Below are 27,809 nucleotides of genomic sequence, written 5' to 3' on the forward strand. Positions count from 1 at the left end.
GGTATTGGTTATTGGTGAGTTGATATAGCTGTGACAGTTTGCTGTTTTTTCTCCAGAGAAAGCCGTTTCACAGCTGTTAGACCTCTTCTCCCTATTGACTGATTAACACTCCGTGTCTTATGCACTTTTAGATGGGCTTTGTGTTGTCTTCAATTCCACATTGATTAAGCCAAATACGCATCATTACGGCCCTCCTTGTGACATGGAGAATGGAATTTTTAACACATCACTATGCGAGATGGGTGTGGATGAAGTATTTTTATTATATCCGTGGCATGGAGACGGAGGTCAGGACATGTCTGGGTTTTAGTCTCATTTAGAGTGGATAGGAGGGAGAGGCGGGGGCTTCCTAACAGCCTGTATGTCCTTCATGGCGGTAAAGGTTGTGTTTTTGGGGGGTTTAATATGCTGACAAGCAACACAATGGCCAGCCCAGTGGACCTGTCACCACCACCACTTTCCTAAGGAGGGGGAATTGTTTTTCTGTCGGTTCAAATCCAAGACCTGCTCCAAATCGCAGCTCCCACCTGGCGGGCCCGGTGCCCCCTGCTAATTACAAATCTATTTGACGAGCCTTTATAAACACCGGAGCGTTCCTCTGGAGACCGAACCCAACCTATTGACTTGTCTTCTAGCCCAATAAAAAGGTTTCATCTCCTTTGAAGGTAACCTGATTGTCCAGCTCTTACAGATCATTCTAGGCCTCCTTTAAGTAATTCCTTGTACTGTTGAACATAGATAAAACTGCTTTCTATTTAACAAGGTGTTCGAAGTAGTCATTGGGAAGAGATAATGTACTGTATGCCTGTATTAATGTATTGTTCCACTTAGTAATTTGTCTGTGGAGAACACATCTAGGCTGTTGTGATTTCCTGTTTTTGCTGATTGCTAGGATGCTCTATCTATGCCCATAATTATTGTAAAAGAAAAATGCAAATGAAGGGCGGTATTTGCATATTCTTCCAAAACGATTAACTTTTGTTGCCATCACATTCCTGTTTTTATAATATGCAGAGTTTCATCCATGAGTGGTTCTTCGAATGAGAATGGCAACGACTTTAATTATGAATCCATTATTCTTCTCAAAACAATGAAAGTCTGACCAAGACTATGTAGCGCGAGTATCCCGACACTATACATGGGTGTGTCTCCTCTCTCTGTCCCTGCAGAGCACTTCATCTGTCTGGTGAGGATGCTGTACAACCTGCAGTACACCCAGGCTCTGGCATCTCTCTCAGCCAAGTTCAGCCCCGAGGAGAGGCAGGCCTGGAGCACGTCTGGAGCTCTGAAGAAGGTAATGGACATATCACCCACCCTCCTCACCATACTGTTACCTTAGGAAAGTTTCCTTGATTGAGAAGCCAATGCATGTGGTGTCTCTATACTTTCTACCTGTTATTCCCAGGAACTGTTTACAGCTGTAGCAAATGAGTGTGAATGCAAATAAAGATTAAGCCCTGGCCAAGTTAATTTAAGCAGTTTGGGCTGTAGATGTATCGATCATCATTATCAAGGAGAGAGAGATTACCGGAGAGGGCTGACATTAATTGGCTTTTCATCTTCAGTCTATTAAATCTGTATTAGCAAGTGACTGGTTGGAATGTAAATGGGCAACAGCAAAATGCCCACCCTTTTTAGTGTTTTCTATCTATTGGGGCGCTGCTGAATATCTTCCCCCACTCCGTCACGAACAATGCAGCACTTACTCGCTCACGAGCTGTCATTTAAGACTCCTCGGAAATCCTCATTGTTAACACGGGCCATATTTGGAGGGATGTCGTTGTATTTAAATTGCAGTTGATAAAAAGATGCCAAAGTCTCAACCGAGATCCCGAGCCCAGAGGCAGGAAATCCTGACTCCAAATTCCTCCAGCTATAAATCTAGGACTGAGAACGCCAGGCTAGATAAGACTGGCTGCTTGGTTTATATTCTCCCACCGTCAACTTGATAAATGCTAGCAGCTTTACTCCATATAGAATATTAGTCAAACCAGTTTAATTTTATCAGAACACACATTCAGTAATGTCTTGGCGCTTATCAACGGTGAAATAATTTATTGCATGAAAATGTGTCCTCGGCTTATTCTGCATAAGATATTATACAGTGCTGCACATTTTTGAGGGGGAAATATGCACACTGCAGCACATCTCAAATACTTGACAATTGACTGCTTGGATATCATATGAAACGGTTCCAGTGGCACAAGCTGAATTGTTTCAAAGTAGTGTCATTCTATAGTGCTGTGCACTCTGTCACCTCTCCACTACTTTTGGACCTTTTCTCACACAGAATGCTTTCGATGCCGAGAAGTCCTATGACGCTCTTCTCAGCCATGTCATCGGTGAGCTGTCCAAGGTGAAGACTGTGTATGATGTGAACCCTGAAGTGCCATCTATGGTAAGCCATATAGCGTTTGGGGTTTCAAAACAAAGCTGCCGAACTCTGTGCTTGGCTAGCTCCATCTCTCCTGGTAATTCCCCCCTGGTTTTCTCCTTTTTTTTTCTCTTACATGATAAATTGGCCATTACCCAGAACAACAATGCTTTGATATCTGTGCTCTCTGAAGGAGATGTATATCACCCCATTATCAGCCAGCTGTTGAAAGGTTATTGATGAGTCATTACTCCTGTGCTTCCTTCCCCAGCTGAGCTCCAGTGTGTGGTCCCCACACTCCATAGAGTACAGCCTCCAGCAGTTCTGCCTGCCCTACCTCCGCCTCTCCTGTCTCCTGCAGCACCACCTCTATGGGGACAAACTGTCAGGTTGCCCGGTACGGTTACTGTTACTGTTCCACATCTTTAGCTGTCTGTCTGTCTACCTACCTGCCTGCACCGTAGCGGCTCCAACCCCACGGCTTTAACTCACACTGACCATTTGTTCTATTTCAGGAGGTAGAGGAGTTCTCAGGCCTCGCCGGCTGTCTAGGGCTCCTGGCCCCAGCCCTTCAACCATCCAACCCCATCTACAGTGCCTCGTGTCTTGACTGGACGGTCAACGCTTTTGACCTGATGACTCAATGGTGCTCTGAGGTCACGGGTCTCTCTGACACTCAGGCAAAGAAATCAATAGTAGGTTTGAGGCTGAGCAATTAACGCCACCAATTGTTGTGCTCCATTATAACGTCTCCAAAGCACCAATGGTGGTGTCATTTTGTTTTTCAGTATTGTGTTACAAGAGTATTGACACCATGTGTGAGCCATGGCATTTCAGGCCCTTTATTTTCAGCCAGTGCTGCGTATAGCACCTCTACTGTATAGTCAGTGCTGAATATAGCTCTTGCGAGAGTCATGTTTTTCCCACCCTGCCTTTGTCACTCGGCACTGACCTTTGCTGCCTTACATCACAAGATGAAACCTCACATCGCTTCACACTGCCATTCTGGATTGTTTCCACATACCTTTCAACCCACAACATTACACCCTGGAGTTGAAGTGTGTGGCATTTAGGAACTCTTGACAAGTTATTCAGTAGAAGGCTTAAAACTCACTTTAATTTCCTATATTCTTAAATCCCTTTTAGTAACAAGTGGAGAGAGACAATGCCCTCCCTAACTGAAATGAATGTACAGTAGCCTAAGTGTTTCTTGGGGGTGATGCTTAAAGGAGCAGGATGAAAGGGCTATGTCATATTTTCTTCAATGTCTAAAGGTTGCCGAGGCAAACCTGATGAGTTTGCTGATTAAGACTATTGACAGGTTAGAGAGAGCAGAAGAGCACATGGCTAAATGAAAGGGACTTAACCAATTCCGCAAGAGCTGACTCTTTTGTTCTTAAGTGTTGAGGCAGCTGAAGGGTAGGCCTACCATGGACAAGGCACAATAGTGAGCACCAGCTCCTATGCCATCCAAGCTGTTACAATGGATTGCCTAGGTCACAAAGTTACAAAGTTACAGTTCAACATTTTCTCTATCCAGACCTTGCTTGTCCAGGATCCACAGTGGGCGTCTCCCCACCTCCTCCACTTACCTGACCACTACAACATCATCTTCCAGTACTACCACAAGAAGGCCTGCACTGCCTGCAAAAAGGTGCCAAAGGACCCAGCACTCTGCCTCGTCTGTGGCACCTTCGTGTGCCTCAAAGGGCTGTGCTGCAAGCAGCAGGGGATCTGTGAATGTGTTTTGGTGAGTGGCCCTGCTTTTTCGAAGGCCATATTAGACTATATCTGGAAAAAACAGCATGATTTTCATACCGTGTTTAAAAAGATGTCTTATTCATTGGGTGGCCCGACGTGCTTAATTTTTAGGTCATTGATGGATATTATTACTTGCTTGCTTGGTTGGTGCTGCTGTGTGTGCAGTGATTAGGTGAAGAGATTGTTCATGTCTGTCTTTAGCACTCTCAACACTGTGGCGCAGCAACAGGCATCTTCCTATTGATCAACGCCTCTGTCATCATCATCATCCGAGGGCATCGCTTCTGCCTGTGGGGCTCTGTTTACCTGGATGCCCATGGAGAGGAGGACCGCGATCTACGGTACGAACACACTCCATAGACACAATGCTGCACACTTCTTCAGTTTCATATCTCACACAATGATCTTGTCAGTTTCTCACTTGAACGGTTGATGTGGTGGGGACCATGCTGATGATTGAAATGATTTGCTTACATTTTTACAATCTTTTTGCAGTCGTGGCAAGCCCCTGTTTCTGTGTGTGGAGAGGTATAGAGTACTGCAGCAACAGTGGGTTTCGCACACCTTCGATCACATTAACAAGCGCTGGGGACCTCACTACAACGGACTGTAAGGTTACCTGAACCCACACCCTGATGGAAAATAATCTCTTTGGCTTATGTGTCTGCCTCTGTTAAACATATAGGAATCTTATCATGTGATATAAGCAAATATGCAGTGAGTGTGTCACTGCCACAGCCTTGGATTATGTGGAGTTTGGTGTACAATCATGCCTCAAGACTGTGTGTGTGTGTGTGTGTGTGTGTGTGTGTGTGTGTGTGTGTTATTTAAGTGCATTTCAACAGGGAGAAACCTGAAAGCACACATTTTCCCAGTTAGTTTCGAAGATGTTTTGAAGGCAGGCAGTTTTTTTTCTCCACAAAAACATGCTCAGATTCGGGTGAATATTTGTACACTGATTGGCTTACATGTTGAGTTCGAACTACTCGATATTTGGAGTATATAGAATGACAGATTTGCCCCTGGTAAGGTTAATGATTATCATCTTTGTCACCATGTACAAATTGATGCATATCCCTCATTTTTTGACTTCGTACTGCCGGCATGAGTTTAAAGCTCTTGATAAGTATACCAATTGCAAATTGTGTGCTCAGTGTGTGTGTTGGGACATTCTGGTAGGTGACACAAGTCCACTCATCAACAAAGAGTTTATTGCAGTTAAGCAAAGGCAATTTAAAAAAAAAAATCATCCTCAGGTATAATTTCTTTGCTGCAGTTTAAAATACCTTTTTAATATTTTTAATAAATGTTGCTGCTCATTGTTCAAATAAGTAATTTTACCTTTGTAAAGATTATTTTTCTTTTCTTTTTCTATGAAATTAAGGTTTTGTTTTTGGTAGATGGCTGATAACAGGTTGTTGATTCTAGCTCGCTGCAAGGTTGAGGGAGACAGTCATCTCTATTGGTCTTTGCAGTCCTGCCTTTCACTACGCCTCCGGGCCCGGGTCCCTGAGGAAACTCAATGCCCACCCACCAGTCTGGCCACAGTAGAGTACATAGAAAAGACTGTTGTGGAGTATATCTGTCCAATGTAATTGGCATGCTTTTCCTAAAATCTCCATTGCTCAGAATGTCATGTGCAATGGGATTTTGCTATAGCTAAATTGAAATATTTGAATTTCAAAGTTATTGTACTGATATGGCTTTCTTTAAGGGAATGGGAATCATTTCATCCTTTGTGCTGGTGAAGAATTCAGCAGTTTTAGAGTACAGTTTCATTTATTTTTTTGGGGCCTGATTTTCACATTTCCTTTTAGTCTCTCTGTAAAGTTATGGTAAATGTATATGGGCTCATAATGCAAGATCCCATCTTTAAATAGCCATAGGTAAAGACAAGTAATTGGGAAATTGTTGATGATAATAGATGTAATTGTAGGTGGTTTTGCAAAGTATAATAGTGTTAACCTTAACAAATTTGTCATTCATGTAATCCACACTTGTGGTCCAATTATATCATTTTCTATACTTTCAAATAACAGTTTATTTGTATGCTTTTGATTGCCAAAAGTTATAATTACAGTATATTTATAAGGACAACTATTTCCCTATGCCTACATTTCTCCAAGTTTAAATTATTATCTTGGGTCATGGATGCATTCCAATGTAAGACATCAGACTTCAACCATAATACACAATGTATGCATGACATTGTTTTTTCAGTCACACTTTTTGAGTTTTGGGTCTTAAATGCTTTGTAATTTCAACTATGTCACTAACTGGATGAGTAGATGGCCTACTTATCCACTTGTGCGTGCAAGATAACTTTTAGTGAAAAACAGCACATTCAAATCCTTGGGTGATTTTATTCTGGTGAAAGTATTTTGTGAATTGCTGGTCCACATCGTGCTCGAAGGAGGAATCTTTTATATTTATATATGGAAATATTTATTTCCATCCACGCATGCTGCTTATCTGTCTACTCTGAGTTTCCCTTCCCTCTCTTTTTTTCCCAGTCCCCTACTTTGTAGCCTACATGACTGCAACAAAATATCCAATAAGTGATGGGTGTACGTTCTAATTGAAAGTTCTTTGTTCTCCTGTATGAATGAAAATCAGAAGGTATACAGTACATTACTGTAGGTGCTGATTCAGGCTTTCTGAGTTGGATCAGAAGGTGTGACTTGGACATTTATTGCAAAATGTAACATATGTTAATAAAATATAAACACACTGACTCGTTTATCTTCATTCTCCATGCTGATGTCATTTAGATTCGATATGGAACAAATGTATATCCAATTTTTTATTTTTTATTCTCCGGTGGGTTTGTGTTGTCGTTCCATTCAGATGATTAACATAATTGGCCTGCAGCAAAGCCCCTTGTGCTTCCTTTGTCTACTCAGGCCATTAACTATGATTTCTCAGGGCCTCAAGTTGAAATTGAGGTTAGCTCCATGGTAACCCTTAAAGATGGACTATGCAAAAAAATCCCTCAATTTACTGTTTGAAATGAGGAAAACTAGTTTGTGACAAAACAAGCAAGTACAGTGTAGAGAATCATTGTACCATCGCAACAGCGCTGAAATATATTTTCCCATAACCAAAAGTATTGTATTTTCAGCTGTTTGAAGCTGGTGCACACAATTTAAAGTAAGAAAAGACGAATCGTTAAGAACGGTAAGCATAGAAAATGGTGCACATAACACAAATCTACTGCTTCTTAGACTTGCTTTCATTGAGTGACTGATCTAGAACTACCATTTCTATGTGAATTTGTTCAGGTTGCCCAAAAAACGTACAATATTGCCTCTTGGCACTAACATGTACATCCTGCTCTTACAGTCAACCATGCAGTCGATCTGGGAGAATAAACTAATCTGTCCAAAATGTTAAAGAATAATACACAAATATTCAGCCCCAATTTGGGGCTGAATATAATTACTTTCCATTTGGACAGTTTAGTTTCTTCTCACAGCTCAACTGCATGGTTGACTGTAAGAACAGGATGTACATGTTAGTGCTGAGGCAATATTGTAACTTTTTTGATATTCTTTCTCCCAACCTCAGACACATGGTCAAAGTTCTGTTCTGGTCATATGGGCAAAACTGTCATTTGTATTTCATTTTTGTGAAATGTATTGTTAGTGCTGACAATGTTTCCATGTACATGATCACATACGCCTACTACATCACAAAATGTCAAAGAACATACTGTAATCGAAATTAAACATATTACATCATTGATTCAGATTTTTCTACTTGTCACAGTGAATTTTGTCTCTGGGCATTGCAGAAATGTGCAGATAGAACAGATCATTGTTCTGGGACTGGGAGCACTATGGATCATTTACTCATTGGCTGCTTCGACTGAATATGATTTAATGTACAACTTGAAATAATTAAGAATTTGTTCTTAACTGACTTGCCTAGTTAAAAAAATAATAAACTTAGCCTATACTTTCAGTCTCCATGGCCCGTGGAACACATCTGTGAGAATTAAAGAGAGAAACTCAGTTTTAAATTAGAGAAAAACAACTAGACAGAGTCCTATTCACAATGCATCATTGCAAGCCAATGAGGGTATTACATGCCAAATAGGAACTATGAATGACAGCAACAGATGATATTGTGCACTGGATGAAAACTGGGTTGAAGTTTCAAAGACAAAAGGCCTCTCAACGTACTGTACAAAGCCTCGATGTCATGGCATCATCTCTAATTAGTGGAATTTGTCAGACATGCAGATGATGCCAGCAGGGAATCCTAAGAGTTGTTAAATACTTAGCTAAACCAAGGCCTTTTTCTAAAATGGAGCTTTTCTCGCACGCTCTGACCACACGAGCACTAAAACACCCGCCACAGGCATCCCTACATTTGAGGAACTTGTTGGTTCCGTGCTTTGGTAAGATCTTATTTATACATTTTTTTTGAATTTGTAAAGCATTTTGTATGTGCTATATTATATTAGCCTAAGACATATACAGAATGAAGCAATAGCCTGCAGAGGAAGTAGGTTAGGGTATATTATTTCCTCTCAATTGCTTATCAAGTTCCTGTTAATAATTAAACCCTTGACGGGTGATTGTGGTTAGTGAGAAAACCGAGAAAATCAGTTCGGATATGTCGCTATGGACGGTAAGGTACAGAGAAAGTGTATTAATTGGATGATGCTTGTCTACATTATGTTAAAAACGTTTGTCATAGTGTAGTTACAAACGTCGGAATGTCGTTCATTATCTCCGCATTCCTGAGATGGGGATGCCTGTGTTTGAACTGGCCATGTCATGTGTCGCAAATTATCAAATTGAAAGGAAAATGTGTTGTTAGTTGTTTTTTTTATGCCTGTCAAGATGTTTAATAAGTTCTCATTTGTTTAAGTCTTTTCTACCATGTAAAACATTTTCAGGGTTCGGGTTCACAAATGGAAATACAGACGCAGCAAAGACAGGGTAAGGCTTTAATAAAAAACATATTCAAAATACATGACTGCAATATTTTGAAAATAAATGTAAATAGTCTGAAAGGAAATCAAGTTGAATTTTTTTTCTTTAAGCAGCAGTACCAAAAACAAACATATGACTACAGTACCTAGCAAAGAATAAATTGGTTGACATGAAGATTACAGAGGCTTTAAAGGCCCATTGCAGTCAAAAACGCGATTTTCTTACGTGTTAAATACACTGAGTGTACAAAACATTAGGAACACCTGCTCTTTACATGACAGACTCACCAGGTGAATCCAGTTGAAAACGATGATCCTTTATAGATGTAACCTTTTAAATCCACTTCAACCAGTGTAGATGAAGGGGAGGAGACAGGTTAAAGAAGGATTTTTAAGCCTTGAGACAATTGAGACATGGATTGTGTATGTGTGCCATTCAGAGGGTGAATGGGCAAGACAAAAGATTGAAGTGCCTTTGAACGGGGTATGGTAGTAGGTGCCAGGCGCACCGGTTTGTGTCAAGAACTGCGACGCTGCTGTGTTTTTCATGCTCAACAGTTACCCACGTGTATCAACAATGGTCCACCACCCAAAGGGCATCCAACCAACCTGACATACAACTGTGGGAAGCATTGGTGTCAACACGGGCCAGCATTCCTGTGGAAAGCGTTTGACACCTTGTAGAGTCCATGCTCCGATGAATTGAGGCTGTTCGGAGGGCAAAAGGTGGTGTAACTCAATAGTAGGAAGGTGTTCCTAATGTTTTGTACACTCAGTGTTTATTTCCACACTATGAAGTTGGAATAATACTGTGAAAATGATAATGCCCTTTTAGTGTAAGAGCGGTTCGAAAGTGCGCCTGAAATTTCAGCCTATTTAGGTGGGATGGAGTTTTGGCCTGCCTGGTGACATCACCAAGTGGTAAATTCGTCAATAGACCAATAAGAAAGAGAGTTACAAACATCTCTGCCAATAACAGCAACTTTTTGGTTTTCCCTTCCCCACTCAGACCACTCCCAGGCGGTCCTAGCACAATTTTGAGAAATTGCTGTTTGCTAAGAAGCTGTTTTTGTTAGGCTTGGCTACTGCCTTTTACAAACTCATGTCGCATTTTAACCTAAATTATAAAATACAGCACACATGGCATACATGTACAGTATTGACGATAGGGTGTGTCATTTCTACTCAATGCTCAGGATACATGGAAACACTGAGGAAAATCACCTCAAGGCAAAAGAGTTTTTCCACCTACACGGCAGGATATGGTGAGAGACCAGATCAGATACTCAGTTCTTCCCACTTTGGCTTTCACCACTACATATCATACAGTTAGCCTTAGCCTCCTACTGTACAACCATCCTGAAGTCTCGCCAGTTTACATTCTGTTTCGCTACACGAAACGAGAGTGCAGCGTTCAGGATGGTCATGGATCAGGCTATCATACAGTGTCCTGTAGTATGATATTAGTGTTACAGCAGTACCTAGTGTACCTATGGCAGCACAGAAGTACTTACCTGTAAATGATGAGGTTTGAATAGTGGGATGTAACACATTTCATCTCCACCACTGTAATCTCTCCATGACTGTGGTCACTGGTCAGACAGGGTTATTGCAAGGACATGACGATTCAAGTTTGACATGTTGATGGAGGTTTACAGTGCTGTGAAGCCCCTTTATATCCCCTTAACAGGGATTAAAGTTGGGAAGAACTGAGTATTTTTGCAACAGACCATGTAAAACTTACCAGTCAGCTTGGGATATAGAGTGGGATATAGAGTTAGATTCTCCTCTTACACCTTGCACTCTGGTTCCAGTCCAATGTGGAAGGTAATCTGTGTTAGTAACTGGTCACATGACCTGTAACTGCCACCATGTCCACACATCACCTGTTTGGTTGTGCCTATGAAGAATCATAGTGATTTGGTGAACCATGCTAAATATACCTATACGGTATATGTACAGTAGCTGATGAAACACATTGTCGAGCTAGGAGGAAATACATTGCATGTTGTGTTGTCACATCTACTGGCTCCAATATTGAGTGTAGAGGTTGACCGATTAATCGGAATGGCTGATTAATTAGGGCCGATTTCAAGTTTTCATAACAATCGGAAATCAGTATTTTTGGGCGCCGATTTCCGATTATTTGTATTTATTTGTATTTTTTTTGCAACCGCACAGTTAACTAGTCCAACGCTCTAACCATTGCACTCCACCAGTAGCCTGCCTGTTACGCAAATGTAGTAGAAGCCAAGGTAAATTGCTAGCTAGCATTAAACTTATCATATAAAAAACAATCAATCATAATCACTAGTTACGACTACTGATCCAGTTTAGCAGGCAATATTAACCAGTTGAAATTGTGTCATTTCTCTTGTGTTCATTGCACGCAGAGTCAGGGTATATGCAACAGTTTGGGCTGCCTGGCTCATTGTGAATTAATTTGCCAGAATATTACGTAATTATGACATACATTGAAGGTTGTGCAATGTAACAAGAATATTTAGACTTAGGGATGCCACCTGTTAGATAAAATACCGAACGGTTCCGTATTTCACTGAAATAATAAACGTTTTGTTTTCGAAATGATAGTTTCCGGATTCGATCATATTAATGACCAAAGGCTCGTATTTCTGTGTGTTATTATGTTATAATTAAGTCTGATTTGATAGAGCAGTCTGACTGAGCAGCAGGCCCGTAATCATTCATTCAAACAGCACTTTCATGCGTTTTGCCAGCAGCTCTTCGCAAGCACAGTGCTGTTTATGACTTCAAGCCTATCAGCCTAATGGCTGGTGTAACCAATGTGAAATGGCTAGCTAGTTAGCTGGATGTGCGCTAATACTGTTTCAAACGTCACTCGCTTTTAGATTTGGAGTAGTTATTCCCCTTGCTCTGCAAGGGCCGCGGCTTTTGTGGAGCGATGGGTAACAATGCTTCGAGTGTGGCTGTTGTCTATGTGTTCCTGGTTCGAGCCCAGGTATGGGCAAGGAGGGGGACGGAAGCTATACTGTTACACTGGCAATACTATAGTGCCGATAAGAACATCCAATAGTCAAAGCTATATGAAATACAATTGGTATAGAGAGAAATAGTCATATAAATACTATATTAACTACAACCTAAAACCTCTTACCTTGGAATATTGAAGTCTCATGTTAAAAGGAACCACCAACTTTCATATGTTTTCATGTTCTGAGCAAGGAACTTAAACGTTAGCTTTTTTACATGGCACACATTTTTACATGGCACATATTACTTCTCTAATACTTTGTTTTTGCATTATTTAAACCATATTGAACATGTTTCATTATTTATTTGAGGCTAAATTGATTTTATTGATGTTTTATATTAAGTTAAAATAAGTGTTAATTCAGTATTGTTGTAATTGTCATTATTACAAATAAAATAAAAATTGTCAGATTAATCGGTATCGGCTTTTTTGGTCCCCCAATAATCGGTATTGGCGTTGAAAAATCATAATCGGTCGACCTCTAATTGAGTGCATTGTAAACTCCTGGCAAATGCTTTTGGCTTTATCCTTCAATGATGCTGAGTGCACATAAATATGTAATACATTTATAATGTTTTATATACATGAATATGTTGGCTGGGGTATCCAACTGCATTTTATGCATGCATTAAGAGCATTCTTTACGACGTATTTTTCTTTCTCCCACATGTTGTTGACACAGTGTCGTAGACAATGAGTAACCAGAGCCTTGCCATCAGGCAGTTCTGGTGTCCTGTTCTGCGAGAGCGCTCTTTTGTTGTCTCCCAGACATTGGTTTATCTCACATCCGTTTGGGAGAACGGTTGTAGGAACATTTTCTCTCTCATTGCTGTGGTGATAAGATATACAGTATTTTGCTGTTAATACACAATAGTCTCCGGGGTCGGGAATATATCAATCTCTCGATTTTGGGTTTATATGAAAACAGATCATGTTTGGTGTTAATGTATGAATTGTTTGCATGGGTTAGATTCAACAATGTCAGTTCAATTTCAAATCTGATCTATTCACGGTATACTGACAGTTATCTGTATGAAATGGAAGCTGTTGAGGCAGCGGTTATCTTTTGTGTTCAGTCTGTGTGATCGTCTTTTATCTCTGTGTTCCCCCTGGGCTTTGTACTCATAGCAACATGACTGCTGGTGTTTGTTGCTCATGTGAAATAAGTCTTGTTTTCGCTGCTAACCATTCAACAAATGAGTACAATGCATTTCAACACACTGCAATGTAGCCTATGCAAGTTAAGTACCACTAAGACATTACACAACTGCACATGAAATCTAGTATTTTAGCCATTTAGAATTTTAATGAAGATCAAGAGTTGTCTGAATCCAAAGTCAAGTATTTTATCAAGAGTATGTCAGTGAGGTAGAGTTAATTTACTGATTGGAGACATGTGTGGGTCACATGACCTCGTAACTATCCAGAACTTCCTGGTTACCTGTGTGCAACCTGAGAGGCTTCATATCTACCTCGTTTATGACTGGATACATCTGGCACCTGAATATTTAAAACTAGATCACATTGCTGATTACTACTGGATGAATTATTGATCGCTGCTGATTAGCATGATTTGGTCAGGGACATGTTGCTAGGGTAGACACAGAGACACACTTTTAGCAGAACGTGATAGGGAATCAACTGTCACAAACGAGGTATGCATGGGCTATTGAAGCTTTTTTTTTTACCTGAAAATATTTTTGAGAGTTCAGTTTGAGATTCAGAGTGGTATACCGTACTGTACGTATGTTATGTAATGTTTGAGGTGAAAGGAGTTGTGGGATTTCTGATTAAGGATGGATGATGTTATATTGACATGATCTCTTTTGTGTTTATCTCAGCGTTCTTGTTATGCTACCAGTGCTTATTGTCAGTGTGATGTTTGACATTCAAAAGGAGACGTTAGAGAGGTGTAAAGGGTTATGTGTAGCGTTGTATTTCATTTCATTCATAGTGTTATGTGTGTCTTTAGTGATCTGAAATTTATATGTTCATACTGTTCATACTGTTTTCCTTTTAACAAATGATTTTCAAAACTATATTTCAGCCACCAATTGAGTATTTTCATGAGAACAACACCAGCTGGACTGGCAATAGGTTACTAATGCAGATCTGAGACTTGAGCTTAGTTTTGAAGCACCAAGCGAAAGTTGATATACTAGACTGGGTGTCTGATGCTTCCAGCCACTTTGGTCACACAGCTGCTCTCTAGCAATATGAGCCTACTGTTGTTACAAAAGCCTGGCATAGATGGCTAGGCAACAAGGGAACCACAATGTATTCAATGCACTGAGACTCAAAGATGCTTGGAAACCAAAATGTTTCCATTCGTTTCGAGTAATCAATGGCTCAAAAATAGCTTTTTGACCTTGTTGATGCACAAGGCATGTGTGATTTACTGTATTTGAACGGGACTGAGCAGGTAGATTAATTTCTGGATGATCGGTGATGATAGCGTTGTTTTTTACTGAAGTCGGACAGTGGGGGAAATGATTAGGCGGTCTCGCCTAATGTTACACTTTCAAAGAAGGCTATTGTCTCCCGCTTGTCCATGCCATGTTTGGTTTCTTTGAGGATGGACAAATTGAAGGACTTCAGCCACCACTTTGCTCTGCATGTTTATACAGTGCCTTGCGAAAGTATTCGGCCCCCTTGAACTTTGCGACCTTTTGCCACATTTCAGGCTTCAAACATAAAGATATAAAACTGTATTTTTTTTGTGAAGAATCAACAACAAGTGGGACACAATCATGAAGTGGAACGACATTTATTGGATATTTCAAACTTTTTTAACAAATCAAAAACTGAAGAATTGGGCGTGCAAAATTATTCAGCCCCTTTACTTTCAGTGCAGCAAACTCTCTCCAGAAGTTCAGTGAGGATCTCTGAATGATCCAATGTTGACCTAAATGACTAATGATGATAAATACAATCCACCTGTGTGTAATCAAGTCTCCGTATAAATGCACCTGCACTGTGATAGTCTCAGAGGTCCGTTAAAAGCGCAGAGAGCATCATGAAGAACAAGGAACACACCAGGCAGGTCCGAGATACTGTTGTGAAGAAGTTTAAAGCCGGATTTGGATACAAAAAGATTTCCCAAGCTTTAAACATCCCAAGGAGCACTGTGCAAGCGATAATATTGAAATGGAAGGAGTATCAGACCACTGCAAATCTACCAAGACCTGGCCGTCCCTCTAAACTTTCAGCTCATACAAGGAGAAGACTGATCAGAGATGCAGCCAAGAGGCCCATGATCACTCTAGATGAACTGCAGAGATCTACAGCTGAGGTGGGAGACTCTGTCCATAGGACAACAATCAGTCGTATATTGCACAAATCTGGCCTTTATGGAAGAGTGGCAAGAAGAAAGCCATTTCTTAAAGATATCCATAAAAAGTGTTGTTTAAAGTTTGCCACAAGCCACCTGGGAGACACACCAAACATGTGGAAGAAGGTGCTCTGGTCAGATGAAACCAAAATTGAACTTTTTGGCAACAATGCAAAACGTTATGTTTGGCGTAAAAGCAACACAGCTCATCACCCTGAACCCACCATCCCCACTGTCAAACATGGTGGTGGCAGCATCATGGTTTGGGCCTGTTTTTCTTCAGCAGGGACAGGGAAGATGGTTAAAATTGATGGGAAGATGGATGGAGCCAAATACAGGACCATTCTGGAAGAAAACCTGATGGAGTCTGCAAAAGACCTGAGACTGGGACGGAGATTTGTCTTCCAACAAGACAATGATCCAAAACATAAAGCAAAATCTACAATGGAATGGTTCAAAAATAAACATGTCCAGGTGTTAGAATGGCCAAGTCAAAGTCCAGACCTGAATCCAATCGAGAATCTGTGGAAAGAACTGAAAACTGCTGTTCACAAATGCTCTCCATCCAACCTCACTGAGCTCGAGCTGTTTTGCAAGGAGGAATGGGAAAAAATTTCAGTCTCTCGATGTGCAAAACTGATAGAGACATATCCCAAGCGACTTACAGCTGTAATCGCAGCAAAAGGTGGCGCTACTAAGTATTAACTTAAGGGGGCTGAATAATTTTGCACGCCCAATTTTTCAGGTTTTGAGTTGTTAAAAAAGTTTGAAATATCCAATAAATGTCGTTCCACTTCATGATTGTGTCCCACTTGTTGTTGATTCTTCACAAAAAAATACAGTTTTATATCTTTATGTTTGAAGCCTGAAATGTGGCAAAAGGTCGCAAAGTTCAAGGGGGCCGAATACTTTCGCAAGGCACTGTACATCTCCTCAAATGACTGTTATATCCATCTAGTGTCAAGCCATCACTCACCCTGCTCCTATGCCAATTCATAAATCTATCCACGCTGGTGCAGTGACAGAGAGCCCTGGTGGTCCAAATATAGTTTTTTTTTTTTCACGTAAACCGCTACTCAAAATAAATGCTCCCCCGTCTCCCTCAGGGTCAGTCAACCTCTGTGATACATTGCACTTTATGTGACAAACTGAAGGGATGGGAGAACTGAACTCCCCTCACTGAGAGTATCAATCATTCAGGGAATACGGAATACATACATATGTAAATACGTTTTCCTGATCGGTCACATCGTACAACTGCTCACTCAGGTGTGTGTTTTGACACATCTTGCTTTGCACCATTAACCCATTATATCTGTCATGTTGGTTATGCCCCCACTGTATACACCCCACTGTATACACCCCAGAGTGATTTATTACAGGCCTAGCCCCTCGGATTTGATAATAGGGATTTATCCTTCATTTATGATGCTATGGGGTGGTTTCCTAGACACAGATTAAGATTAAGAATCTCCATTGAAAATGCTTTTTAGTCCAGGATTAGGCTTAGTCTGTGTCCGGGGAAACTGCCCCTCATTATGCAGTTACTTAGTATGATTTGAGCTTGACCTGTCATCGGATAAAGACACCAAAGTCAGATTGAAAATGATACAACGAAAAAGAAAAAAAATAGAAATTGTTTTAGAAAACTCTTTCAGTTTGATTATGTGTGGAGCATTTGGGGGCGGGGTTGGTTCTGTGGTAGACACAAGCACCAGTCAAGTTAATCTCAGGCCAATCCAATTGATTCTGAAGAGATTGTAGTGGTCTTAGTGGCTTGTTCTTCGGCATAGACTGGGTCCCTGTTGTGCGCGCTAATTCGGCGTCCCAGTGCAATGCTGCTTGTTACATGTCCTCCCGGGAATAAGCGAGCGTCATCTGTGTGGGTCTTGTTTTACTATGAAACACCTTAGTCGTTTGTGTGCACTGCCCAAGGCTTAATGAGTCAGCAGAAAATAACAGTCCCGATGTAAGTACCGTCGTATGGTTTGTATTTTGCTTTCTCTTCATCAGTTTTAAATCTGTTAAGCGCCTCCCATGGCCGAATAGATGTGTCATTGAGCACAGTCAGTGGTGAAGTAATCTACTGTATGACATTGCAGGCTGTTAGGATCTATGCTGTTGATATATCGCTAGTGAGAAAGTGTGTTTTGGTGGAGCGTTACATGCACATCAGTGTGGTTAAAGCCATATGCGTGATGTTTTGATGCTAAGCTTAAAGCTATGGTGACACATTGCCTGCCATCTTTCCTTGCTTAGCAAAGCTTCCCCTAGAGAGGAGGAAAGTGTTGTCAGGGATGCATATTTAGTTCCAATGTGTGTACATGAATGAAGCATTTCTCTTGGATCTCTATTATTCAATGTAGGAGATCGCTGTATGGACTATACCCTTACAAGGCCAGTATGATCGGTCTGGAGAGCCTGGCGGATCCATCGAGTGACTGGGACATTGCGGAGACCATCGGTAAAGGAACCTATGGTAAAGTCTACAGAGTGAACAACAGGAAGGATGGGAGTCAGGCAGCAGTCAAAGTCCTGGACCCAATCAATGTAAGTAATTGCAAAAGACATACAATCAATGCATGTGCCACCTTGTGCATGGAGCATAATTGCTATGGATCTAACAAGTTTAGGTGCTCTCCCGCCTAGAATTGTCAACCCTGACCTGTGACAACTCTAAACCAAACAAATGAATAAAGGAAATCATCTCTGTTTTTCTTTACTATTGTTTGGCTTGTCTCAGTATACCAGGCATACAAACGGAGTAAGTTTCTTTGCTTATTTCCCTGTACCTGCCTACCCCTCCTCCTGTACCTGTCCCTGTGTTTACTGTTCCCTAGTAGATTCCCCAACTATAGTGGCGTGTCAAGGGGGTGGCCCAGGCTGGCCACACCCCTCCACTGAAATCTGATTGGCCACCCCGGTGGGACCCTAGAAATTCTGAGATCTCATAGGTCGTCTGTGAATACATTGACTGACAGCAAGACTCCTCAATCTCACCAGAGAAAAATCCGAGCGAGCAAAACAGCCCTATGTCTTAGTATGTGTAGCCCATGTATCTGATGATGTCTGGACATGTCATACTCTTTTTGGCCAGACAAAATCAGATACATGGCCTACATATACTAAGACAGAGGGGTGATGTTTGCCTCACTCCGATGCTTTCTCTGGTGAAATAGATTCAGCCTCTTATGAATTATGCCCCTTGTGAATTATGCCGCTTGCAAAAATTATGAAACACGGATAGACACGAAGGAGAAATTTCTATGTTTCTTTCTCTTTTTATTGTAAAACTTTTTGGGGATGCCGCCACTTTTTTGGCTGAATGTCATTAAACTTATGGTGTTTGTAATAGAGTTTACCTTTCCATTCAAATGGTGGGTGCACAGTGCCCTGTTCAGATGCTGGACCTATTTTGGAGTAAACAAAAGTACGCAAGTAACCTACTTTGAAGTGATTTTGTTTGACAGTCAGATGAAAACATCATGACTCATTGTGTTTATGACAAATGAAAAGGTAATACATTTGTACAGTGAAATTCCATGTCTTTACTATAAAGCACATTAAACATTTTCATAGGAGGTCCTGTAGAAAGAATTGAGACCCCCCCCAAATGACCCTGTATAATTCACACACACCTTCCATGCAGACACTGTATCAATTCTTTTGGAATTGATTTATGATTTATTTTAACAGGGAAATGCACCAAACCTAAGCTGAAGCATTACAGCCGTTGAACCATCATAATTATATTGTAAAAACCAATTTGATCGATTAATGTTCAAGATGTTATGGCCCCCTGTAAACTGAGCCTGTGGCCCACCTTGGCTACCCCCATTCAGAATGTTCTAGACACGCCACTTCCCACCTGTTTCCTTTTTCACCTATTTTCACTCCATTTCTACACCCGCTTTCCACGATCGGCCTAACCAGTCGCTGTGTCCACCTTCTCCATTATGCATGTGCCGCTACCTTAGTGATGTGCAGTTAGTTGCCAGACCTGTCCGTGGTGCAGATGCCTGGGGCCATGGGCCCTGCAGTTGCGCCATGTTGTGTGTTTGTGAGATTCAGGGCTGAGTGCTTGTTTATGATTGTGTCGGTGCTCCAATCCCTCTTGCGACTCTCTTTGCTAGCCCCCTGCTGCAGCTCCCTGCCTGGCCGGTTATGAAGATGCAGCTGCTTCCATGCTCATTCCTCTCCTTGATTAGACCGCTGACGGTATATTTCACACATCCAGGAAGAGGAATTCTGCCTCTGTGACGCTTTCTCTTCCACTGAGATTTAAACTGATTTAGAAGAAGCTCAGCTGGTACTTCTGACCAAGAACTAGTTTCCCCTGTGTTTAATGGTTCCGGGCTCTGATTGAAGGTGTTTTAGCTTCCTTATAATCTCATTTCAACATCCTTTTTTTTAATGTCAGAAGTGTCAATACAGTTTGTTGTGTGACTTATGACAAATATCCTCCTTCAAAATGGTGTGTCGCTGATGTAAATGTGTCCTCTTTGACAAAGGATGTTGATGAGGAGATTGAGGCCGAGTACAACATCCTGAGGACCTTGTCCAACCACCCCAACGTGGTCAAGTTCTACGGCATGTTCTACAAGTCAGATGACCTCTCAGGCGGACAGCTCTGGTTGGTTCTAGAGGTGAGATCCCCTGGGTTATTCTGTCTCGCTTATGAAGTAAGACTTTGCCCAGCTTTATACAGTCCTGTCAAATACTGTATATCTATAACATCTCTAAATCTTCAGCACTACACATATAGTGTTAATCATTAAAGTGCTCATACTGTATGACTTTTCACAGGAGGAAATATAACCCAGTGGTGTTTGCATGTCAAACATTACAGTCTGTTTGTGCTCAATATAAGTAGCTGCACTTTATCTCTCTCCTGTGTTACATCTCCTCCACTATGATCACGTAGTCTTACAGCTGTTGTCTGTTTGAGAAGTAGAAGGATCACAAACAGTAGGTTTGCTTTATATCACAGCAGTGAAATCTATCGCAGAGCTGAGAGGAGGTCACCCTCCTACACTGGGAAAAATTGCATGTTTTAAAAGCTCTGGAAGAAAGAGCCGTGACACCAGTCTAGTTGTGTATGTGTGGGAGGGATGGCTCTTGTGTAATGAATCATAACCTAGAGTAGTGAGTAATGGAGGAGCCACTGTTCTCTCTGTCTCTCTCTCTCACACAGCTGTGCAACGGGGGCTCAGTCACCGATCTCATCAAAGGCCTGCTCATGCGGGGCCAGCGACTGCTGGAGCCCGTTATCGCATACATCTTATACGGCGCCCTCTTGGTGAGATGGCCAACTGCAAAACGCTTAATGACGGAAGGAGGTGGCATCCACACACAGTGGGCAGGGGATTGACTCAGGTGGTGGCGGGGTTTGGGAGTAATAGATTTCCATCCCTTTAAACACCAGGGGGAGCTCTTTGATATGCATGGCAGTAGACAGCTTTATTTGAAACACATTCAAATTGTACTAATCACAAACCGTTGATAATGGGGTTACTGATGCTTATTAAGCCCCCCTTTGCTTTCCTCCTCACGCCTGCCAGGGTCTCCAGCATTTACACAACAACCGGATTATCCATCGTGACGTCAAAGGAAACAACATCCTTCTGACCACCGAGGGAGGGGTCAAACTTGTTGACTTTGGTAATGGCTTTTGTTATCCTGTTGTGGGTGCACTTTGGCTAATTGATGGCTTGTAGAAAGAGATACATGCATATTACAGGGAGGCTCTGGGAAGTTGTTTGTTGGCTCTGTTTCTTCTGTCTGGGTCTTTGTTTAACAGATGACTTATCATTAATAGTTGGAAGTTAATCCATGTTTTTTTTGTCCACAAAAAAGCCTGTGATATTATTGGTAAAGAGTATAAGATGAATACAAGCATGTGGAGATCAATGCTTCGATGCGGTCCACATCTTGCTTCCCCCCCTACCCTATGTAACATCTTGGTATTTCATGGACCATAGCTTAACCTAAGGCTATTATTGCTCATTTAAATTGCATTATTTGATCCTTTGCATATAAAAAGAAAGCTGTTCTAGCAAATGACTCTGAGTTGCCCCGGGCATGTTTATGTCCTTGTGTGTTGGGAATGAAGTGGACTCCTGCTGATAAAAATCTGTCCCACTTAATTTGAAATTATTATTGCCAATTTATGTTGGTATGGCAGGTTGCCCCACCAAATGATATGCCATATTGCTATTGATTGATTCACACACACTTTCCCTCTGTAATTCACAATCGTGTAATATGCACATTACAGCATATTAAACAACTGTGAATATGTAATTATTACAGGCTGTAATGTGGTATAACACAAACAATCTTATTTTGCACCAAACACTGATGCTCTGAGAATGAGGTGATTTATTAATTAGCTTGAATTCTATCCAGGTGTCTCTGCTCAGCTGACGAGTGCACGTTTGAGGAGAAACACATCCGTTGGCACTCCCTTTTGGATGGCACCTGAGGTTAGCCTTTTTTTTGACATGCCCAACTAAACCACTTTGCTTGCAATTACATGAGAACACTAAGCACCAAAATATCCTACGTGATGACACCATTGAGTTGCATTAGATGTGCTATGTGGATTGTAGAGTGAGATAGACGAGTGACTATGTACTCTGCTGAGGCTGTTTAATATGTAACACCCCCTTGTCATTGTGCATTCCCCTCCACGCGCCCTGCTCTTGAGGTCGCCCCAAGGTTAATAGCTGGGAGTCTGCTGCCCCAGCTTACTGTTTGGCAGAAATGAGGCATGATGATTGGGCTGGTAGGAGGGGTCCTCAGGGGCAATTAGAATAAAGGAGGCTGTTCATTTTGGTCTCAGTAATGATTTTTGACGGTGAGAGAAGGGAGGCGCAATACTAGTTGCAACGCACATTATCTGATGAATGAATTTAACTGTACCCTTTTTAAATCAACATTACAATGTGTTTTTCAAACACAGGCAATTATAAAATGACTTTATCGTCTTCTGCATTGTTGCCCAAAACTCATCGGATTTCAGCTCCACAAAAATGAAAGTGGCCATAATGAAGTCAGTACCTCGCTGTTGTAAAGACATTACCGTCATATCATCATGGACAGTAAGAAACATGGCAGCAACTTGCATGAGAAGTGTCCACCTGCTTGTGTCATGCTTGTCCTGCCTGTGTCGTCCCAGGTCATCGCCTGTGAGCAGCAGTATGACTCCACGTATGACGCCCGCTGTGACGTGTGGTCACTGGGCATCACAGCCATAGAGCTGGCTGATGGAGACCCCCCGTTGTCCGAGATGCACCCCGTCAAAGCCCTCTTCAAGATCCCACGGTAAGGCACTAGAGGGCTCCCTCTGCACATGGCTGGCTGGGGCAGACCAGACACGCAGCAGCAGTTGTGCTCTCGTAAGAAGCTTTTGATTTTGTCTGGAGGACAATGGTAAACTGAATTTAAGAGTGGATCGTCACAGAGCCCTTTCTCTGAAAAATTATGAAATGCCAAATATGTCAAGAAATTGAAAAGATTCTTAATGTAATTTTGTGTGGTCATGAAATGCAGGATAGACCTGGTATAAATGAATTAAATCAGGAAAATAATTAGCCTTCTACAATCCGTGTTTCCAAGCTACAAGGCTAGATTGTAAACTCAATTGAAAATTGCAGAATGATAAACTGATCAGAACTGATCAAGAGTTAATGGAACAACATTTGGCCTTACCCTTAAATATGTTATTTAATCTAAAAACTCTCCTCTGATGTGTTCACAATTTCTGATGAATGATTATTTAAAAGCTCTGATGGTACAAGTGGCTGACCTTTTACTATTGGCACAATCATGCAATTATCTCTCAGTTTGGTGAGGATGTGCCCTTCTGATTGCAATTTGCATTGGTGATTAGCTCCATTCACATTGAGATGAGGCTGTCACCAGCCACCCATCACGGTGTTATCTCCACCCCACCAAACCTGATGAGAAACAAGCATGCATCGTGTCGCTGTAGTAGTTATGGGAACCACAGCAGTGGTTTATCACACCAAACTCGAAGTGAAAGGTAAAACAGGTCACAGCAATTACAGGCTCAGAGGAAGCTGTCCTGGTCAAACGAACGCTCCCGAATCACAGAGCCTGAAATAACACTCTACTGGGTCTGTGGGGAAGCATGCATTCAGTCATCTGATTTGATAGGATGGAACCTTTTCAGTGGGATGTACACCTAAATTCTGTATTGTGCTGAGTTGGTGATTGGCCTGTTTTGGTAGAAGGATGAAAACAGCAGACAGCATCTAAAGTAGATGCAGCTATTGATACAGTACCAGAGCAGGTTTTGCATTCTGTGTGAATGACTTGAATTGCCCTTAGATGACATTCACTAGAGGTCGTGATAAACAATGGAAGGGCATGTACAGTTCTCTTCTGTTATCATTCATCCATTTTTCTTTATCACCTTTTAATGAAATAATTTGACTTTGAGAGATTTGGAATATGAATAGAGTTAGACACGTGCAGCAATCTACCATTGTTAAGACTGGGGATTCTTTTTCAAAATCAAAATAGATATTTGGCCCTGGCCCATAAATCTTTTGAATTAGGACCTTTGGCTGGGCGGCGCCAGGATAAATCACAGTGCGGGCACACTGAACCGTAAAATGATTCTGTTAACATGTCATCTGTCTCAAATATATTTTCCCATCAATGCAACAAGGCAGTCAAACTAATAAGGGAAGGTTGCCTGACAGTGTCTGTCTGAGGACATGTGTTACAAAAAGGTGTACCTGTGTGTTACACTTTTATTCTGCACTTTGAGCACAGAAATGATAGTGATACGCAATATATTGCTTTAATGATTGTATTGAGGTAGATTTAATGATTGTATTGAGGTAGATTTAATGATTGTAATGAGGCAAAGTTAATGATTGTAATGAGGTAGACTTAATTATTGTAATGAGGTAGATTTAATGATTGTGATGCGGTAGATTTAATTATTGTAAAATGAGGTCGATTTAATGATTGTAATGAGGTATATTTAATTATTGTAAAATTAGGTGGATTTAATTATTGTAATGAGGTCGATTTTAATGAGATTAATGAGGTCGATTTAATGATTGTAATGAGATCGATTTAATAATTGTAATGAGGTAGATTAAATTGTTGTTTCCTGTGAGTATTACAATCATGCTTTAGTTGCTCTTTAAATTGCCATAATCAGTGGCTTCTCCTGATAGAGTATTGTCCTTGGGAATAATAGGTTTTATGAAAAATCTCACGGACACTAAAACATGCTATATTTAAGCAATAAGGCTCGAGGGGGTGTGGTGTATATGGCCAATATACCACGGCTAAGGGCTGTTCTCATGCATGGCGCAACGCAGAGTGCCTGGATACAGCCCTTAGCCGTGGTATGTTGGCCATATACCACAAACCCCCAAGGTGCCTTATTGCTTCTATAAACTGGTTACCAACGTAATTAGAGCAGTAAAAATAAATGTTTTGTCATACCCGTGGTATAAAATAAAGCCAATCAGCATTCAGGGCTCGAACCACTCAGTTTATAATTCCTTATGACATAAGATTGTATGTCTTTGCACACATTCTTGTATTTCCATCTCACAATCCACTCAATGGCACACTGTATTTATTAATCTGCTGTGTAAATCCTAAAATTATTCCTATGAGTAGGACATTACCATGACAAACATGGTCTATATTGGGTATAAGCATTATGAAAACACAACAGATGTTTTTTGAAATATTGCAATAACTGCATATTCAGTGTCACCATCTAAATCTAGTTGATGCTTCTGTCTGGCTTCACCTACAGTTGAAGTCGGAAGTTTACTTACACTTAGGTTGGAGTCATTAAAACTAGTTTTTCAACCACTCAACAAATGTCTTGTTAACAAACTATAGTTTTGGCAAGTCGGTTAGGACATCTACTTTGTGCATGACACAAGTCATTTTTCCAACAATTGTTTACAGACAGATTATTTCACTGTATCAAAATTCCAGTGGGTCAGAAGTTTACATACACTAAGTTGACTGTGCCTTTAAACAGCTTGGAAAATTCCAGAAAATGATGTCATGGCTTTAGAAGCTTCTGATAGGCTAATTTACATAATTTGAGTCAATTGGGGGTGTACCTGTGGATGTATTTAAAGGCCTACTTTCAAAATCAGTGCCTCTTTGCTTGACATCATGGGAAAATCAAAAGACATCAGGCAAGACATCAGAAAAAAATTGTAGACCTCAACAAGTCTGGTTCATCCTTGGTAGCAATTTCCAAACGCGTGAAGGTACCATGCTCATTTGTACAAATAATAGTACGCAAGTATAAACACCATGGGACCACTCAGCCGTCATACCGCTCAGGAAGGAGACGCATTCTGTCTCCTAGAGATGAACGTGCTTTGGTGCGAAAAGTGAAAATCAATCCCAGAACAACAGCAAAGGACCTTGTGAAGATGCTGGAGGAAACAGGTACAAAAGTATCTATATCCACAGTAAAACAAGTCCTATATCGACATAACCTGAAAGGGCGCTCAGCAAGGAAGAAGCCATTGCTCCAAAACCGCCATAAAAATGGCAGACTATGGTTTGCAACTGCACATGGGGAAAAATATATTTTTGGAGAAGTGTCCACTGGTCTGATGAAGCAAAAATGACCATCGTTATGTTTGGATGAAAAAGGGGGAGGCTTGCAACCCGAAGAACACCATCCCAACCGCAAAGCACGGGGGTGGCAGCATCATGTTGTGGGGGTGCTTTGCTGCAGGAGGAACTAGTGCACTTCACAAAATAGATGGCATCATGAGATAGGAAAATTGTGAATATATTGAAGCAACATCTCAAGATATCCGTCAGGAAGTTAAAGCTTGGTCGCAAATGTGTCTTTCAAATGGACAATGACCCCAAGCATACTTCTAAAGTTGTCAAATTGGCTTAAGGACAACAAAGTCAAGGTATTGGAGTGGCCATCACAAAGCCCCGACCTCATTCCTATAGAAAATGTGTGGGCAGAACTGAAAAAGCGTGTGCGAGCAAGGAGGCCTAGAAACCTGACTCAGTTACACTAGCTCTGTCAGGAGGAATGGGCAAAAATTCACCCAACTTATTGTGGGAAGCTTGTGGGTGGCTACCCAAAGTGTTTGACCCAAGTTAAGCAATTTAAAGGCAATGAAAGAAAAAAAGCTGAAATAAATCATTCTCTCTACTATTATTCTGACATTTCACATTCTTAAAATAAAGTGGTGATCCTAACTTACCTTAAACAGGGAATTATTTCTAGGATTAAATGTCAGGAATTGTGAAAAACTGAGTTTAAATGTAATTGGCTATGGTGTATGTAAACTTCCGACTTCAACTGTATATCCTTTTGTGATGTAGCTGGCAGTATGTGAACCCTGGGTTGAGATCTGAGAGGGTTCTGGTGTTTTTGGCTGGCTCAGGACTATGCCCTTCGCTGTACTACATTATCTCCATGTCATACAGCAGATGGAGTGGCCTTAGGGTGTGGACTCACTGTGTAGATAAAACAACAGCACCATTAACGTAGCCAGGCCTCTGGGGCTATTGACACTGGGGCTGAGCACAGGCAGGACAACTGCAAGCCACGTGATAGAGCTTTAGATTTGTGGTGGGAACTTGCACAGATGGTATCCCTTTCACAGCGAACCAGTGTGACGTGATGAGAGGAGTTCAGATCGCTGTCAGGGAAGCTGCTCTGCTCCTCCACGCCATTCATACCTGCTGCTTGCTCTTTTCCACAGATAGCATCACATAGAAAGAATTGTATTGAACACCATTGTAAATCACTATTAACAGTAAAGTAAGGCCGGCCCGGGAGCCAATCTGTTGTAGATAGATCTCCAAGAGTCAATCACGGATCCTCCTCTACGGGAAACAGATTATATGGCCTACAGCATATCATGATGAGAAGATTGGATGTGATTTTGCCTGCTTTATAGTATGTCATATATGTGGGGCCCATGGTTATCATGAATGTGGGTAATGGAGCATGTAAAAGGGTAAAGCTGTAAAACGGTTAACTGCAGAATTAATTACGGAAACTTGAGACGATGCTCTCAGATATTCAATATGTGGAAAGGTTAATTGCTTGAGCCAATATTCTCCATGCTGTATTTGCCAAACCCAGAGTAAAGTCCCGTGTAAAGTCATAGGGAGATGTGTACGTAAAAAGCCTGTGAAGGTTAAAGGGAATTGGCAAAGAAGTCCAATGCTGTGTTTATTCGCCCCAGATCCCAGTGGATATTAGCAAAATACAGTGAACTCCGAAAGTATTGGGACGGTAAAATTGTTTGTTGTTGTTTTGGCTTTGTAATCCAGTACTTTGGATTTGAGATGATACAATGACTATGAGGTTAAAGTGCGGACTGTC

The 27,809-nt window shown here is 41.2% G+C and overlaps 2 protein-coding genes across 9 annotated transcripts in view; both read left to right on the plus strand.

Annotated features, from left to right (window-relative positions):
- ubr3 (ubiquitin protein ligase E3 component n-recognin 3) overlaps positions 1 to 6,869 on the plus strand; it is a 48,084-nt gene extending 41,215 nt beyond the window's left edge. For all 4 annotated transcript variants that reach the window (XM_024404997.2, XM_024405000.2, XM_024405010.2 and 1 more), the window contains 7 exons: positions 1,170 to 1,294; positions 2,291 to 2,398; positions 2,646 to 2,771; positions 2,890 to 3,069; positions 3,915 to 4,124; positions 4,337 to 4,476; positions 4,631 to 6,869. In XM_024404997.2, coding sequence (XP_024260765.1) covers positions 1,170 to 1,294; positions 2,291 to 2,398; positions 2,646 to 2,771; positions 2,890 to 3,069; positions 3,915 to 4,124; positions 4,337 to 4,476; positions 4,631 to 4,748 — 1,007 coding nt within the window. In that variant the 3' untranslated portion in view covers positions 4,749 to 6,869. The remainder of the gene's footprint in view (positions 1 to 1,169; positions 1,295 to 2,290; positions 2,399 to 2,645; positions 2,772 to 2,889; positions 3,070 to 3,914; positions 4,125 to 4,336; positions 4,477 to 4,630) is intronic.
- Positions 6,870 to 8,289: 1,420 nt separating this feature from the next.
- myo3b (myosin IIIB) overlaps positions 8,290 to 27,809 on the plus strand; it is a 111,647-nt gene continuing 92,127 nt past the window's right edge. For 2 of the 5 annotated variants that reach the window (XM_024405025.2, XM_024405032.2), the window contains exons 1-8: positions 8,290 to 8,537; positions 9,042 to 9,084; positions 17,788 to 17,971; positions 19,933 to 20,067; positions 20,616 to 20,720; positions 20,983 to 21,082; positions 21,830 to 21,906; positions 22,602 to 22,747. In XM_024405025.2, the coding sequence (XP_024260793.1) occupies positions 8,444 to 8,537; positions 9,042 to 9,084; positions 17,788 to 17,971; positions 19,933 to 20,067; positions 20,616 to 20,720; positions 20,983 to 21,082; positions 21,830 to 21,906; positions 22,602 to 22,747 (884 nt within the window). In that variant the 5' untranslated portion in view covers positions 8,290 to 8,443. Of the gene's footprint in view, positions 8,538 to 8,697; positions 8,771 to 9,041; positions 9,085 to 13,565; positions 13,746 to 17,168; positions 17,391 to 17,787; positions 17,972 to 19,932; positions 20,068 to 20,615; positions 20,721 to 20,982; positions 21,083 to 21,829; positions 21,907 to 22,601; positions 22,748 to 27,809 lie in introns of those variants that run through there. The other 3 variants (XM_024405040.1, XM_024405051.2, XM_024405045.2) reach the window with 3 other exon arrangements.

This window comes from Oncorhynchus tshawytscha, linkage group LG03 (assembly GCF_018296145.1).
Source record: "Oncorhynchus tshawytscha isolate Ot180627B linkage group LG03, Otsh_v2.0, whole genome shotgun sequence".
Classification (NCBI taxonomy): Eukaryota; Metazoa; Chordata; class Actinopteri; order Salmoniformes; family Salmonidae; genus Oncorhynchus; species Oncorhynchus tshawytscha.